At 43.0% G+C, this 12,318-nt stretch overlaps 2 protein-coding genes across 2 annotated transcripts in view; one reads left to right on the forward strand and one right to left on the reverse strand.

Annotated features, from left to right (window-relative positions):
- The first annotated feature begins 289 nt into the window (after positions 1-289).
- Positions 290-9,403, forward strand: STOML3 (stomatin like 3). The gene is made up of 7 exons (XM_074859782.1): positions 290-341; positions 3,809-3,912; positions 4,751-4,823; positions 6,062-6,144; positions 7,681-7,884; positions 8,874-9,008; positions 9,156-9,403. Exons 1-7 carry the CDS (start codon positions 290-292, stop codon positions 9,354-9,356), a joined length of 852 nt encoding a protein of 283 aa, XP_074715883.1. The 3' UTR covers positions 9,357-9,403.
- A 1,347-nt stretch (positions 9,404-10,750) lies between these two features.
- The window catches only part of LOC141939650 (complement C4-A-like), a 51,368-nt gene continuing 49,800 nt past the window's right edge, over positions 10,751-12,318 (reverse strand). The window contains exon 43 of the mRNA XM_074859781.1: positions 10,751-11,841. Coding sequence (XP_074715882.1) covers positions 11,703-11,841 — 139 coding nt within the window. The 3' untranslated portion in view covers positions 10,751-11,702. The remainder of the gene's footprint in view (positions 11,842-12,318) is intronic.

Genomic DNA, 12,318 nt, shown 5'->3' on the forward strand with positions numbered 1-12,318 from the left:
TCTAGCTTGGATTTTGTGGGGTGTAAAACCAGCTGGGCCAAGTGCCTCCCCAGCCAGACGACAGCTACAGAATACCACAGAGTTACATCAGAGACAACCCTGATCCACAAGACTTTGTTTTTGTAACCATACCCTCCTTACCAGGGTAACTGACTCCCAGAGGGCTCTCATACAAGTGGGGATTTCTTCTCTCACCCTGCCTCTCTTCAGTGCTTTGCATGAGCACTGTGCAGTTTCAAGGTATGCTGCTGTCTCATCTGTAAGGGGATCAGAGTTTCCCTCGAATGGGATGGATCCCCAGAGAGAGTCACCCAAGAAAAACAACATGGAGCATCTAATTGGTAAGCCTTGTTTTGTGTGTGTGTGTGTGTGTGTGTTTTTCTCAATAACAATAAAAAGCAGCAAAACTAACCAAACAAAGTATGTTTGATCCCAGGCATTCATCACATCTCCCACATAGGCTGGAGATGAAAATTCAGAATGTGCCACTGTGAGTGACAGAACAAATCACTTCATACTGTCCTGCCACCATGTCAGTATCTACCTTCTGGCAAAATGGCCCCAGGGACTAAAATGACTGATTCAGCTATTGATACACTTCTGTATGTAGGGATGGGGTGCAAAGGGAAAAGTATGAGTTAGGGAAGGTAGAAAAATTCTTCAGCCCCAAAAAGACACTTGATCTGTTTGGACTTGTGTGATGAACACCTGGTGCTCTCTTCAAGCAAGGGGACTGATGCCAAACCAAGTTGTTACTGGCAATGCATGCTGTTTTCACCGTTGTGTCTGGCCATGAGTGCCAGAGTGTCTGAATAGTGCGGTGGGACAAGGACGAATCTTGACTAGATTGATTTGGGTGCTTGTAGAAAGCAGGAGGGTATCTAGTGGTTATAAGAGGCTGAGTCTACTCCACCTCTTTATTGCCGTAGGAGATGGGTGATTTTTGCCTGCAGTTCTTTATATTCCTCACAAGACAACTTGGACATGAGCTTTTAATTTGCTTTTCAAGTTTGACACCTGCATCATGATTTTCTGTATCAAGTGTGTTCATGATGTACCATGATGTGTGTATCAAGAAAAAACAGTGAATCTTATGAGTGTCCTAGAGCTTTTTTCACAACTGCTGATTGATGAGCTCTCACATTTTGCAGTGTGTTGTCACTCTTGGTTTGCTCTGGACTGTAGACCCAATTGAGGTTTTTTGGTAGTTATGACGATTGTAATCCATGTACAAGTATGGCAAAACCAGGTCACTGGTATGTTGTGTTGTGACTGATCCTTATTCTTTACTATTGCGTTTTTCTAGAATCTTCCATTTGTCTTGTGGTTAAATGGTTTGAAACTTCGGGGTAATCAGAGAACATTTGTGGTGGTTTTTGGGGAGCTAGGTCTGGATTCACTATTAAGAAGGCATACTTTCATATCCTGCTTTTGTCATTGGAATCTATGTTTTTGCTGGCATCAGGATCTCTAGGACAGTTCTCATGGAGAAGCATTCAGTTGTACTTTGTCAAGTTTTGGATGTGTGCTTTTTGCCCATAGCGGTGATAAGTGATATCTTGACCCCCTACCTCCTCTCAGCTGCTGAAATATCAATCTGCAGAGTGTGGGCATTTGTTCCCAGCCATTCCCCCCTGACTGTGGATTGTGTCATTCCTACCAGCCATCTTCATAGTGGTCTCAGGTGGGTGATGGCAGATAACATTACAATCCACAATTGCTTTTGAGGAGGTTCTTCATAGCTGGGTTTGGCACTGGAGAAAGAGATATTCAGACATTTTTCTGTAAGATAATCATTTAGATGAAATAAAGAGCATGCAAAATGTTGAGTTCTGCTGAACAAAACATCCTTTCATTATTAATTTCCCCAAGTTTCAGATTAAGAATTGTGAATGATGCCCATTCCATGAGTTACCTTGATCTCTTTCTACTGATTAAAAGATGTTTAACTGCTGGTACTTCACATACCTGTTGTAGCCTGACACACCACTAGTTTAACGTGAAGTACACTGTGTGGCAAACAAGCAGCAGTGAAAGCGTTAAAGATTTTCACATTAAATCTTGAAAGTCCTTCCTTCATACACATAGCCTTAAGGTTTGCATGGTAATTTACTCAGGGGAGCTCCTCAAATCATTCCTAGCACTGACTGCAGAATGACTGATGATACCTCATGAAACACCCAAGGATTTCAAATTACTGTTTGTTGGAAAGGATCAGGAGAAAAGGTGGACTCCTGGTGCAGCAATTCTGTGCCCAGCTCTCAGGGAGGCCTGAAACTTGGCCCTTTTAGACGCAAATGTATTTACATGTGAGTGATTAAATCTGCAGCAGGGACCTCAGAAGTAGGATGTGCAAAACTGCAAGCAGCAAACGGCTTGGTTGTAACACCCAGGTTTGCAGTTAACATTGCCTGCAGGTGCAGTCCAGCTATGCACGGAGGTACCCAAGAGAGGAAGGAGCTGCAGCAGGGCTGTGTTGTGTCTCCTCCTCCGGGGTTGCTGGGGGTTTTCTGACAAACCTGTCAGTCCAGTCCTGCTCTGCTGGTCTGTTAGCTTGTGCCTTACAGATCAGGTAGCCTCACGCTGTTTCACTGCGGTGACAGGTTTTTTCTCACAAAGTATAAAATGAATTGTTCTCTATCAGTTTCTAGCTGCGTGTAAATTTTATTTGATGTCAGAAATTCCCAGCACTACCCTATACCTTTGAAGTAACATATCCAAAGCACGCTACATCTTTCCATCAGCATGGGGGAGGTTCTCTGAGGAGACCTCTGAGCCTGTGTCCCTCTCTCCTGCCTCTTACCCTTGTGTTGGGAAACAGGCTGTGGTGTTCATCTTCCCATCTGCTAATGCTCATGCCTGCAAAAATCCTCTTCTGCCCCAAACCTGGCAGCTGGGCAGCCCTTGGGGCTAGCCCAGCCTGCATCCCTGATGCTTCTGCTTTTCTCGTGACTCTCCTGATCCAAGGCGTTTCTGTATTTAGCAGAATTCAGCTGACCTTGCAGCACTCTGTCCTGGTGGCAGGACTGGCCTGTTTCACTCCTTTCCCTCTTCCGAGTTGCTTCTGTGAGGACCTCAGCAGCTCCAACTGCTCTTCAAAGAGCAACAGCTCCTTGATCACATTTCCCTTACAAAGAGCCTCCCAAACTTTTAGTACTTGAACAACAACTCACCACTGCCTTCCCTTCAGGCACTAAAATAATGAAATTATTTTGATGTATTTTGATTTCATTATAATGAAATAATGAAATTTCATTATAATGAAATTTTGGGATGGGATGAGCTGAACACAGTGAGAACTGCTCAAAATGCATGGACGTGCATTTTGACAGGCACTGATTTTGAAACTTCTGGTCCAGTGGATGAACTGGTCCATCAATATGCCTTAAAACGTTTATCTAAAGACAGCAGCTCCCCTCATTTTCCTTATTACCTGTTTCATACAAACGAAATCTTTTGCCCCATCCATGGCGCGCTGACAGAGATTCATATCCATTGGTACTCCACCCAATGTTTTATTTCTCATTCACAGCCTCCAGCTTTGGCAATGCCTTTTATCTTTCCACTTCCTTTCCTGTTGCAAAATGTACTTTCTGAACCTTTTAACCTTTGGGGCAGAAGGGCCATAAGGTTGGATGTTTGGTTAGGTGTTTTACAGCTTTCAGTGAGTGATGGGAGTGAGGAAGAGGGAGTGAGTCTCTGTGGACTTTGCAGTCCATCATGATTGCTCTGGGCTAGATCTACATCCCTTGGATATCTCTTTTCAAAATTTGCATTCATTGCTCTTCTTTTTTTTTTTTTTTAATAGCTGACAGGCGGGAAGGAATTGGTGTCTGTGGCTGGATCCTGGTTTCCTTTTCATTCCTCCTGGTGCTTATTACCTTTCCTATTTCTATCTGGACATGTATCAAGGTAAGCTAGTGGGATTTGAGGCACATAAACAACACTCTATTATCATCGCTGTTACTTATGTTTATTGATTTATTGATTTTGTTATGACACTTCACATCCACTTTTAGGAAGTCATAAGGGCTTGTAGTGAAGATGTGGTCTGGGACCAAGATCCATGTTCCTTCACTGACTTTCTATATCTCCACAACTTACTAATTTAGTTTCTTCCATTCTCAATTTCCATCACCAGTTAAACTTCCCTGCTTTACAACACTGGGAGAATAAATCTACAAACTTTTCTGAAGAACTCATATTTCATACTGCCAGCAATAGTGATTAACTTAAGTCCATGGGACTACGGATCCCTGCATTGAGTGACTATATAACCTAAACCCACAAAATGCCCCTTCACTACATGGGCATAATATGATTAATTTAAAGCAATTTTTAGGGGTGAGTTACCAGGGTGATTGCCCTGAATACCAGGCCTTGAGTAGTTCTAATGATATACTAACCAAAGTAGTTAGCTAGGTCATCTGAGGTGAGATATACTTTGCACAGCTCCTCTGAGTGTAGCGCTGATGTTGAGGGAATTGTGGGTAGCCTCATTAGATCAGTGGCAGTTCTTTCATATTTGATCTGTTTTGTAACCTGTTTGCAGGGCCAGGGCCAGGGTCTGAGTTTTTCCAGCATAGGATGAGGTGAGAAGAAGGCATAAGATGCCTGGTGATTTGCAGCTTTGTTGGTTCCTATATTATTTGTACTTTTTTCACATTTAATATGGATGCCAAAGATTAAAAAAATCAGAATGTGGGAATAGAATTAGTTGTAAAATTCTAAATTTAAAATATTTTCCTAGGTTATCAGAGAATATGAACGTGCTGTTGTATTTCGGCTGGGACGTATACTGTCTAAGAAAGCAAGGGGACCAGGTGAATGCATGCAGTTTTATTCCATTAAGATGCACTGTCTTTGTTTTATTACAATGCACTCTAACCACATAGAGAATTGCAGAGGTCCATGAAATCCTTCTCCTGGCATGGGGGGTACGAGATGGTCCTCTCTGCTGCAGTTCCTTTACCTGCAGGCTGTTTTTCTGAAGAGAAAGAGCCACTCCCCTGTCACAGCACAACACAGAAGGTTGATGACCTTGATACCAGGTACAGCTTTGCTGTTGAGTAGGTTGTCAACAGAAGGTTGAGCTCATGCTGTAGGCACTGGTGGAGGACCAGGGAGGTTTAAATACAGCCTTCAGGTTTCAGACTCTTTTGAGTGTCTGTGGCCACCCTCCCTGTACCTCACTTCCAACACCGCTTGTTGCTGCCAGCTCTTTAGCTGTCTTCTGCTCTGAAAATGGTAAATGGGACAGGGCAGGGGCACTGTGCAGCTATACAGAGTTTGTTACAGTCACCTAGGATCAGGTTACAAATCACAAATACAAACCAAACCCAACAACATGAGGTATTTACATTGGTGCAGTTACCACCTCTGTGCAATGGAACTGGGCAAACTGGAAGTTGAAATAAGAGGAAAAAAATCCTTTTCATGTTCTGTCCTTCCTCTTGAATAATAGCCATGTGGTCCAAAGAGCAGCTAGAGCAGGTTCAGAGCTCTCCTGCGTGGCTATGGGCACCTAAGCAAGGTGTTGAGATTAGAAGAATAGTTACGTCAAGTCTCCCTCTCCAGTGAAGGGAGAGTGGGGACTCCTTCACAGGACAGGTCAGATCTTGGGACAACATTCCTCATGTGGGAGCCTACAGGTGGTGCAGGAATCACGACCTGGGAGATGTCTTTCCTGGGGACACACATACTGTACCATAAATGCTTATGATCCAAGGAGGGGAAACTAAACAAAGCCATGGAAGGAATTTTTGCCAGGTCTCATGACAGATTTGAGAGCAGAACTGGAATCTGCCCATTCCTAGTCCAGAGCCCTAGGTCATTAAGCTCTAATAAATTCACATTATTTGCATATATCTGTGTTTCCCTCTCTTATTTGAAAATGCAAAATATCACTGTCATCACCTCCTGTAGCAGAAAGGACAACTATAGTAATAAGATGGGCTCATTCCCGGCCCTGAGGATATTTCTATCTGTTTGCTTTGTACAGGATACATGGTTCTAGACTTAGCTTTCAGAAGTATTTCATCTAATTATTTTTATTTTTCAGGTTTGATCCTCGTACTTCCATGTACAGATATGTTTGTCAAGGTTGATCTTAGAACAGTTACCTGTAACATTCCTCCACAAGAGGTAACTATTCTCTAGCAGCCATCTAAGATAGAAATAAGAGATAGAGTTGATTCACAATCAAAAATAATGCAGGTGTTTTATAATCTTGCAGCTGTGAACTACCATATAAAATTTAGCTTATTTGCTGTGTATTCTGACTTTCAAACTGCTTACAAAGCAACTTTTACTTAGGAAAACCTGCACATGCATTGTTGCAGGCCAAGCAAACTCCTCTTGCTGATGTTCAGAACTGTGAGATAAATGATAAGAGACAGGGGGGTAGAACTCCAAATGGAAGACAGAGAGGATAAGAGAGGAGAGGCTAAAAAATTCCCAATGGTATATATACATGGAAATGAATCAATAGACTAGTGTAAGATATCCAGAAATGAATGTCTAAATAAAACTGGATCTGGCTTGCAGCTCGCCATTCAAAAAAGCTTTCACTGATGTAGTTGCTGCTTGAAGGTATGCACACTCTATGTGTGTCTGAAAAGGCAAATTATGTATGGGTAACAAATCTCCTTAAATTAACAGGAATTAGCAGATGTCCACAAAACTCACATTGAAGCAGAAATGGAGGGGCATATCTTTAGGCATTCTGATGACAAACATTGATTGAATAATTTAATGTGAAGAATCAGTTGCTGAGCAATTCCTGTCATCCTGATAAAGTTTTTGCTCCATGTGGCCCCAGCCCTACTGCCGTACAATGCTTCTGCTCATGGAGTTGACATGCTGTCCCCTTCCTTACACAAAGAGCAGAGGGGAAAGAGATGGGCCCAGGACCCCTTTGGCCCCAGGATTGCCCGTTATGTTCCCCAGGAGTTGTTTCTTGGACCATTATCTTTCTGTAATCACAAAGAGCCTTTTCTCAGAGCGCAGGTTGCAGGGATGGATGCATGTGGTGGAATGAAAAATGTCTCCCGTGAAACGGGAGACTAGAAGGAAGATGGTTGCAGTACTTGTGCTGTACAAGGCTTAGCAGCTTTTGGCAGGGCTTCTGTGAAGCATTTACTTGCAGGCAAAAGACGCTGAGGAGGGAAGAGGTAGTGGAGCATCGTCAGTGCTCACAACTCCTCTATGAATACTTCAATATTTTTCAGGGGTTCTTCTCACAATTTCTTGCACTTTGCTTTGCATTTTTGTTTTAATTTGCTGGTGTTTCTTACAAATACATTGTTTAGGGGAAGTAGCACAGATCTTCCAAACTACATGCAATGTATAAAATCATTAATGGCCTTTCTACAAGAAAGGAAGAGGATAACCATCATTTATTATTGCAGAAGAAATTAATTCAAATTATTAGATTCACTTATTATAGAAACTGTTGTTTAAAGGTTATATGTACAACATTTTGACTCATTTTAAACTTTGGTGGTGCTGGATAACTTCCTTGAATTCTCAGGGGAATGGCAAAGAACCCCAAATAAATTCTTAGTTTCTTTGAATTATCAGGGCCTTTTCCTCACTAAAGGGATAAAAAATTATTGCCTTTCCTTGGCAAATGATGTGTTATTGGATCCTTCTCTAATTCTGTACATTTCTCAAACGCAGATTCTCACGAAAGATGCCGTTACTACCCAAGTTGATGGGGTGGTGTACTACAGGATCCACAGTGCTGTCAGTGCTGTTGCTAACATCACTGATGTCCACTCAGCTACCTTCCTCTTGGCACAGACAACCCTGAGAAACGTTCTGGGTACACAGAGCTTGGCTCAGCTCCTGGCAGGTCGTGAGGAGATTGCACACAGTATCCAGGTAAATCTGGCTCTCAAAATTCACTGACAAGCATGGAGATGTGTTCTGGGGAGTAGAAAATTAGAAATAACCTCTCTTTCTTTCTTCAACAATGATAACAAAATTTTCCTTTATGTTTTCTTTATACATCTTATTGCTTAAGAGTCAGAAAGAGTTATTCCAAAGGTATTTCCCCAGGTTCTTGCAGAAGAGTTATTTCCTAACAAAAAGCAACAAAGGTTCAAAATTATCCAGTGACCTGAATAAATCAGTTTAGTCTTTGCACAGAGGCTGCAGCAAGTGGTGAGAAAGAAGTCTGGTGCTCGTGGGCAGCTCTATCTTGAGCAGACCCTTGATTGAGGTTTAGTCAAGGCAAAGCTCGTATCTCCTGTCATAACAACTAAGAGTATGGAACGAGTTGTTTTATGCTTTAAAATGCCATCTGTTTTGGTTTTTTATTTTGGCAGCTAAGGAGAAGAAATCCAACATCTGATTTAGTCTTTTCAGTCAGAGGTGAGGCATGGTCAAATCAAAGAGAGATTGAGCCCCTCTCCAGCCAGGAGAGTGGCCATGGGCAGAGCCATGGTGGTGATGTGGATTGCAGTAGCACCCAGGAGCCTGAACACAGAAGAGCTGCAGGGCTGTGCTGTGTCTTTTACCCACAGGGTCCTTTTACAGCGTTGTGGTGTTTTAGGAAGTTGCTGTAGTATTACTTTGTAAGAGGGAGAAGTTTGGTAAGTACCCACCTAAAGAAAGGATGGGGATCATAATTTAGAAGGTCATAGAGAAGCCACACAGGAAACACTGGTGTTGATCAGCAAATTTCATAAGGTTGCAGTACCCACCGTATGCACACCGTGTTGGACGTTAGTGCCCCTGGAGGGCTCTGTCTTTCTGTCATGCAGGTTTGCACGCTCCCTTTCCTTCTGTCCAAGTGGCAGGTTACATTGTGTGATTTTCTCTCTGCCATCACTGTGCTCTTCATGGTGCGTTGTGTGTTTGTTCCTAAGGCTATCCTTGACAGTGCCACAGAACAGTGGGGAATCAAAGTGGCCCGAGTGGAGATCAAAGATGTCAGGATTCCTGTGGCCATGCAGAGGGCGATGGCAGCCGAAGCAGAGGCTGCTCGAGAGGCAAAAGCTAAGGTGAGACCCACAGCAATGTCTACCCCCAAGCTCCCATATCCTTGTCCCAGGCATCCAAGTGCCTGTTTGTTTCTTCCTAATTGAAAAGGTGGATTTTCCCCACTATGGGCAGTGTCACATGCCATTTCCTTTTATCTTACTTTGCAGGTTGTGGCAGCAGATGGAGAAATGAATGCTTCTAAAGCCCTCAAGCAGGCCTCCATGGTGCTGGCTGAGTCTCCAGCAGGTCTTCAGCTGCGCTACCTGCAAACGTTAACGACCTTGGCAGCAGAGAATAATTCCACCATTGTCTTCCCTCTCCCTATAAATATACTTGAGAGTTTGGGGCAGAAAAATAAAGGGGGATAGAGACTGTTCTACGCTAGCTCCTTGGGCAGAGGTTTAAAGGGTTTCCCAGGAAACAAGGGGTTCCAGGTTACCAGAATTAAAGTAGAAGCATACTTGTGTCCTCTGTACCAAAAATAAGAGTAAAAATAGTTTAATGACCACACATAGCTCCCACATTAGGAGACAGCATTTGCAGAGTTCAGGCACTAAGCAATTTCAGCTTAGACTCATCTCCAAGTGAAATGGAAGAAAATATTTAAAATGCAATAAAATATGTAAAATGCATGTTAGACCTAATATGAAATTTTAATGATGCTTTCACCACATTTTACAGAGTCTTGAGTGTAGCAATTATTTGGTGAACTGTCTGCTAAGCAAGAACCTCTGAGCTCTTGATGTACTCCACACAGCAAAAGGGTCAGATGCTGGTATTTAACTCAAGTCATGTGGAGTGGAAAGAAGGATTTGGCCCCTAACCTTAGAGGTATTCTTTCATAACTATTAGCAGAATTACTGGATAATTGGTATGTCAGTGGAACAGCCTATTCTTTATCTTATATGAGTAAAAATTAGTACTTGCTTTACTGACCTCAGCTGAATTTTGCCATAGCACTGACATTTCTATAAACTCAGTAATAAAAGGAAGAGAATATATGCCCATGCATTATGGTCTCATTTCTTAAATCTGAAAGCTGGGGCAAACCTTGAGGAAAACAAATTGTCCTATGTTAATTTAAGTGTCTGTCTTCACACTTTCAGGAGTTTTCTTATCCTCCCATGCAGATGGCATGAAGCAGTAGTGCAAGTTTTCATAAAATAGCCTTCCCCACCCTCCACCCATGCAATGCCTGGCAGCTGAGCAGGGGACATGGCTGATATCTGAGTTCAGCTGCCATTATACCCGAGTTTACAGCCTTCAAATAGAGCTGGGCAGTTCACATTGCTGGCACGCAGTGATGGGCTGTCTGCTATGAATCTGAAGACTATTGTGGAGTAGGTGTTCTGGTAGGTGTTGCTGATGTGTAGGGTCTTCTCCACACAAGGCTCAGTGCTGCCCCTCCTATCCAGTAGGGTCATTTGACTCCAGATTAACCAGATCAACATGGACCTACTAATTATCATATTGTTGCTACAGGCCCTCTTACTTTTAGTGCAATGTAACACAAGCTGTCCAGGTGGCAAATTTTTGCACTCAGTAGCTGCTGGCATGAAGACAGTGGTGTGAGCATCTGAGGATGGTGACCTGTTCAACAAACACAGCTTTTTAATGCAGCGTTTTTTCTGCTTCAGTCAAACTGCCAAATGGCATTTTGCTGGCAAACTAAAGAAGTAAAACCTTTATTTGCAAGTCACCTACTTATCAGTGTTATCAAATCATTTTCTACAGACTTTTTCTTATCCTAAGAAAAGAGAGGTTTTGAGTTCGGGGGTTATTTTTTATTGTCCATTTGTGGAAGCCTTTATAACTGTGGCAGCAAAACTCCTACCTTTCTCTGACAAATATTGCATCTCCACTACAGAACCATTTGCATAGCCAGAGAAGCAGAAATGCTTTAGAAAAATGCAACCACAGATTGCATCAGGTTTTTTTAAAAGTAATGCAAATTAATTAAACTCTAAAAAAAGAAAATCTTGAAAGACACATTACTACAAAGTGCAATTAAAAAGCAATTCTGTGCCCTCAGTGAGCTACCAGCACTAACTAGCCCATGCAGGAGTCTTGGGTCAGGCACAGGACACATCCAGTCCAGTTGCACATCCCTGATGCTGGGCCAGTCCCACTTCCCTCTTCAGAAGTGCATATGGGAATCTGCTGTGGTATGAGCCAGGGTCATTTTGTCCCCTACATGAGAACTCACACATAAAATCAGAAATTCACTGTGTTGAAGTCTGAGTGGTAGTATCTCTTTTCTTTTAGCAGCAGTGTAACACAGGCTGTACTTGGTAAGCCCAGGAATGCCCAGTCTTCTTTCTGACCCATGCAAATTTCTTGGCCTTTTAAAGTTTAGTGACAATGACTGCAGCTATGTAAGCACAGTATTTTTTCATTTGATCCCATGCAGGATAGTTGCATTGTTGTATAACGGATCAGGGAGACAAATTCTTGCTCTCTCTTCATCAGTGTCAGGGACAATAAACACAATAACTAGTAGAGTAACTGCAATTTTTGTTATATTATACCCCCCACCCCCCCCACCCCCCATACATACACCTACAAGAAGATACTCCAATCAGCAAAACAGATAGCAAGAGAAGCAGCTCTGCAATGTTTCAGGTGCCACTCTGACGTACAGACTTTGCAAGAAAAATTCAGGAAGGAGCTGAGTTGCAGTCACACGGGTAGGATGTGGGGAGCAGAGCGATCGTTCAGAAGAGGCACAGGCTGTCAGGCGTGTTCATGAAGTCCTGCAGGTGAGCACAGGCTTGCCTGTGCAGGGTGGTGCGGCACTCGCTGTCTTCTGGAATTTTCTCTACCCAGGCTTGTGCATCAAGGAAGTACTGCATCCTGAGTGCAAGTGGGACAGGTAAAAGACATGAGTCACTACTGCTGACCTGCAGCAACAGGGAAGTGTAAACCTCGTGGGGCTGCATCCCTCCACCAAGGCATCTCTGAGATTAGGAGGAATTATACTAGCCAAGAAACTTGCCTGAAACTTGCTGGGACAAACCTGGCCATACTAGTGTTTTGAGTTACACCAGGTAAGCTTGGGCTAAGTTTCTATTTGAGTTTTCTGGGGAGGCACAAAAAGCCCCCATAAACACCAATGAGACATGGTGAAGGAGCGTTTAGATTCAACAGAGTATCTCAAAATGTTTCCTTATTTTCTGTGGTGAGGGACCATGTAGCTTCTGGCATTTTATGACTGGGCTGGAGAAGACTTTAGAGGTTACAACTCTGCTTGGAGTCTTTGGTCTTTAGCAGGCATCTGTTGAAGAAGGCCCCCTGACTTAAGCACTCACATTGGTGTCCTACAGAGATGGA

Source organism: Strix uralensis, chromosome 2, assembly GCF_047716275.1.
Source record: "Strix uralensis isolate ZFMK-TIS-50842 chromosome 2, bStrUra1, whole genome shotgun sequence".
NCBI lineage: Eukaryota > Metazoa > Chordata > Aves > Strigiformes > Strigidae > Strix > Strix uralensis.